The sequence below is a fragment of the Echinops telfairi genome, unplaced genomic scaffold (assembly GCF_000313985.2).
Source record: "Echinops telfairi isolate 266 unplaced genomic scaffold, ASM31398v2 ScPeMD7_7425;HRSCAF=8463, whole genome shotgun sequence".
Taxonomy (NCBI): domain Eukaryota; kingdom Metazoa; phylum Chordata; class Mammalia; order Afrosoricida; family Tenrecidae; genus Echinops; species Echinops telfairi.
The window spans coordinates 5,152,211-5,157,416 of NW_022111325.1; the positions used below are offsets into that span (position 1 = coordinate 5,152,211).

The 5,206-nt window shown below is 40.6% G+C and overlaps 1 protein-coding gene across 1 annotated transcript; it reads right to left on the bottom strand.

The window, feature by feature from the left end:
- Nucleotides 1-3,498: 3,498 nt before the first annotated feature.
- On the bottom strand, nucleotides 3,499-4,443 carry LOC101654772 (olfactory receptor 10K2). Its single transcript, XM_004714725.1, has one exon. The coding sequence runs from the start codon at nucleotides 4,441-4,443 to the stop codon at nucleotides 3,499-3,501; it is 945 nt and encodes a 314-aa protein (XP_004714782.1).
- Nucleotides 4,444-5,206: the final 763 nt, after the last annotated feature.

Consider the following 5,206-nt stretch of genomic DNA (forward strand, 5'->3'; position numbering starts at 1 on the left):
TCTGATTAGTGTCAGGGGGTATCTTAGGAAATCAGCCACAATAAACAAGACCAACCTAATAGGCTACAAGATTCCTTTAGGAAATATAATATTTTATTATGGTTAGGATTGCAACAATTCCATGATCCTGTCTTAGTTTACATTTTCCATTGCAAAGCTAGTCCGCACTGTGCTAAATGCAGCTGATGGCTAAAGCCATAGCTCCCTGCTGTTCTTTTGGGAGATACCAACATAAGCTAGGAGCAAAGGGAAGGTATACATATATGAGACAATGATAAATGAGAAATCAATTCTTTATTCACTCTTATTTGCTGAATTTTTGCCTAGATCTCAAGAACAGAGTTCTCTATAAGTTTATGTAGAACACATGGCCTAGTTCAAAGATGTAAGGGCCTTTATTTTCTTGGTAAAACCAACTCCAAATCTAAAGATCTCATCATTCTCCGCAACGTGTGTGTGTGTGTGTGTGTGTGTGTGTGTGTGTGTGTGTTTGTAAGAAGAAATGGAATAAGTTTTAACCCATGAGGGCAGGACTAAGGTCAACTTAAATGCTACTGTTTAGTGTTGTCAAGTATACACCAATCCTATGTACAACAGAATGAAACGCTGTCTGGTCCTGTGCCATCCTCATGGTCATTGCTATATTTGAGCCCACTGTTATCTGTTATAGTCACTGCATTAATTCACCTTCTCCTTTGTTTCCTGACCCTCTCCTTCACTAAGTATGACGTCCGTCTCCTGGGACTTGTTCCTCCTGATAGCATGTTCAAAGTACAAGAGAAGTCTCACCATCCTCATTTTTGAGGAAGGTTCTGGCTGTATTCTTCCAAGACAAATGTAAAAGCAAAGTCAAGTAGAAAGGAAAATGATAGAAGAAGAGCCATCTGGATATGCATGGGCTTTTAGTACACATAATCCTATTCACATTTCAGTGCTCCAGTATCTTATTCCAACATAATAACATTCAAAATTATTGGACATGAACAAAGTAAAAGGTTATAACTGTTACTGCAGGGACAGACAGTGAATTATTTAATGTAGCTCTTCTAGTCAAAGTCTCTGTAACTACCAGCTGCATGGATCTAGGTAGGAAGGCAGGGGAAAGACACTGATAGTATTCACCTGTGAATAACTGCTAACACAATTCATTGTAAGTGCCATCCTGCTGAGTATAAAGTGAACCCCCTGAGAAGCAGAAGGCAGATCTTACTACCAGACCCTCTGGATCTCAGGATCCTGTGCAGTGAACCTCCTTGATCCAGAAGACAATTTTAACGTCAGAGGAATGGTACAGGACCAGAACCAGTAGTAAAAGCATGAGCCAGAGTGGTGGACTCCTTACCCTGCAAATCAAGTCAAGCTCAGTGCTTTGGGGCAGAAGGCTGGTTTATGGAGTCAGGTCCCTCTGGGCACTTAATTGGGGGAGCTGGGCTTGCTGACCCATGGAGTTGGAGCTTAGTGCCTTTAGGTTGTTGCTTATTGAAATGGAATGTCTCTGGGAACTTTATGTAGGAAACTGGGTTCATGGAACTTGAGTTGAATACCTACAGGTTGAGGCTCCCAGTGGAGGGGCATGCCTTTGGGGCATTTATTAGCAGTTCTGAAAGAGCTTAGTAACACCACCTGACTGAACAACTGTTCAGTTGCATTTCTTACCTGCATTACAAATAAGTACATTCCTGTTAGTTACAAATATTGTCTCAGTTCTTTGTGGCCGTTGCAATGAATTACAGATAGAAAAGTCGAGATTGTTGCATGAGACAGAATTCAATTATTTTCACTCTCATAGCACCCACACAATAGACTAGAATAGGGGTTGAATTGGGTGGTAGTACCATTTGAATGTTATTTATCTTATGTTTAAGGATCTATCTATTCCACAAAGTTCATATGACTTAATCTTACATTATTAATGATCAATGTTTATGTTTTCTACTCACTATTAATTAAAAAAACAAAACAAACAATACTCTGTGTAGGATCATGTGAGAATGCTGAAAGAGCCTTAATAAAGGAAGGAGACAATGGAGACATAGTAGCAGTCCTTTACTGACTTGCAGACAAGCTGTTTTAATTCTCTGAACATCAGTTTTCCCATCTATAAAGTATGGATGCCAGGGTTACTCTCAAGAGTCAATAAACTAGCCTTTCTAAATAATACCACATAATGAAAGAATAAACAAACCTTTAAACTAAGGTACATGGAAGGACCATTTCCTTTTCATCAGACAACTTGATAGGCTAGAGACCTGGGCTGAACAAGTAAGACAAGGAAAAGAAGAATTGGTGTCCACAAAAATTAATTTGCTTTAGTCACTGTGATCTTGAGGTCTTGCCTTTTAGCAAACTGCAAGTTTCTACTAAATGGAGTAAATGCAGTTGACCTACAGTATTTTAGATTTTAACGTTGGCAGACAAGCTGTACACAACCCACAATAAAACAGGGTCTATGAATGAAATATCTCATGCTTTTCCTTTCGGCTTCAACCCCTGGAAGATACATTGCTTCTTTATTAAAGAGATGGAGGAAAGGGAAACATTGAGAACAAAATGGTTCGACTGGGAGACTTTCATTGACAAGTGGATTTGGAAAATAAATCTCATGTGGGGAGCTAGTTCTTTGTGAAGCTACCTGTTTACTGTCACTATTGTAGAATGGAGTGAAAATGAAACCGTGTAATGCAAGTTCTGTCCTAAAATGTATGTGCTGACTCCTGAGTTGCAGGGAAAACAAGGGTTTGTTAGCTCTTTCCAGTTTTCCACCTGGTAAATTAAAAAAACAACAACAGTTGTATTGGCATGTACTTCATATACCATATAATTTAATGGCTGAAATATATTGAAAAGTAATTGTGCAATCATCACCAAAATTTATTTTAGAACATTTTCTTCATTCTTAATCAACTAAGTTTAAGCATAACCTGTCTCTGATGGTCATCCTGATTAGGTCTTCTCTTTAATTTATGTCCTGATGAAGAGCCTTAAGGATTGTTGACTTAATTCAGATTGGTGTCAATGTGTAAAAATATAGAAACATCAACTCTCATGAATACATTAAAAATTTTAATTTTCTTACTTGTCCATTAATTGAATATCTCTTATGTATCAAACATTATGACTGGCACTTTAAAAACATCTCATTTAAAAATTATAAACCTGACTATCCAAAAGTGTGAGTCACAGGAAAAGGACAGTCTAGCGATGGGAGATGCTGAGGACCCTGGACCTGAGCATTAGGGTTTTGCACTATTTTTCAGTGCTCACTTCTTGTTTGGGGTTTCCTATAATGGCCATTCATTGTTTTTTCTTTTAACAGAATGACAATAAACCACGTGGTCCTGGCAAGCAGCTGTGTTTCTTACATTTTGTGCTTGGCGAGGAAGGAGAAACGGAATGTGCTTGAACACTGTTTCCAGTTGCCCAATCATTTCTGGTCTGTGAATTTTTACATATTTATCTTTTGCTGCACTTTGGGGAGGGTGAAAAGTAGGGCATAGATTAATGCTGGGGCAGGGGAATTGTTCTTCTCACAACTCTACGGAGTGCTGATTTGAACTCTTTATTTCTCAAGCTATAAATCATTGGGTTGAACATTGGAGTCAAGATAGTGTAGGACACTGATATCAAAGCATCCTGGCTCGAGGAGTAGTTAGATTTAGGTCGTAAGTAGATGAAGGAGGCACATCCGTAATGCACAGTCACAACAATGAGGTGAGAAGCACACGTAGAGAAGGCCTTGTACCTGCCCAGTGTAGAAGGAAAGTGGAGTATGGCAGAAATTATGTGAATATAGGACACTAAGATCAACGACAGAGGGATAACCAAGACCAAAGCACAGAGCATGAAGATGACAATCTGACTAAAGCGGGTATGATAGGATGCCACCTTGAGAACCGGGGAGATGTCACAGAAGAAGTGATGCAGTTGGTTGGAGGAATGGAAAGGGAGGTGAAACACCAAGATTGTGATAATTTGGGCAACAGTGAAGCCACAGGCACAGGCAACACCCACTAGCCCCCCACACACCCCGTGCCCCATGACCACTGTGTAGCGCAGTGGGTTACAGATGGCCACATAGCGATCATAGCCCATGGCTGCCAGCAGGAAGGAGTGAGAGCAGCCAAGGAAGAGGAAAGTAAACATCTGGATGGCACAGCCCAGGAAGGAGATGGTCTTCCTATGGGCCAGCAGGTCAACCAGCATCTTGGGAACAATGACAAAAGTGTAGCAGGTCTCAGAGCAGGAGAGGACCGCGAGGAAGAAGTACATGGGGGTGTGGAGGGCCCTGTCGAGCACGATGGTGGAAATGATGAGGGCATTGGTGCCCAGAGTGAAGAGGTAGAGGAGCAGGAAGACAACGAAAAGCAGCGGCTGCAACTCAGCCAGTGACGAGAAGCCCAGGAAGACAAACTCTCTCACCGCCGTCTCGTTGATCCCCTCCATGGAGTGTATGTCCACCATCAGGGTACCATTGGAGAGAGAGGAGACAGTGCCCGGAGAAGTCTCTGGAAAGAAATAGAGCCTCAGGAAGTTGATTGCCATGTCTTTTCAGAGTTTGAGTTCTTCATTCACCTTCCTTTCTATTTCTCTAAAACACAGATTAGTTTGGAAAATCAGGCAGAGCGTACCTCTGTCTATGAGAACCCAAAGTAATTCTGACATTATGGTGGAATAGGAGGTCTTACTATTTCTGAGATTCAACGATCCTTTTGTCTTCAGTTGTTCCAGGATGAGGCTGCTGCTCAGATTCTCGGCGCTCTCTCTTACAGTACCTGGCAACTCTGTTTGTTCTCCATTTGCATTCTTTGCCTTTACAATCTCCAAAGAAAAATTTTTTTTACAGCTCCAAAATAAACCATCAGAATTATATAGATATATGATTGTCAATAGCTATTCATTATCAATCTCATTACCTAAACTCCTCTTCTTAGTTTTAATTTCTCTAAGATCTGTATCCATACTCTCTCAAAATCTCCGTGCCTTCATGCTGGAAGGAACCATTAACTCAATTTTTAATCCTTCTTCCTTATGCTGATTCTTTTCTTTGATTTTTTATTTTGCTCCCAGAGGCTGGAAAAATCTCCCCCTTTTATTTTTCATGTATCTAATCTGGGATGGAATGTATATATCCACCCTCCAATGTTTGTCTCAGGATTCTCCCACCTGCAGGGAGAGATATAGTCTTCCTTTAGGACTCTTCTTTCTC

Excerpts from the sequence above, each read along its gene's own strand:
- LOC101654772 (XM_004714725.1), bottom strand. The coding sequence starts at position 4,443 with ATGGAGGGGATCAACGAGACGGCGGTGAGAGAGTTTGTCTTCCTGGGC.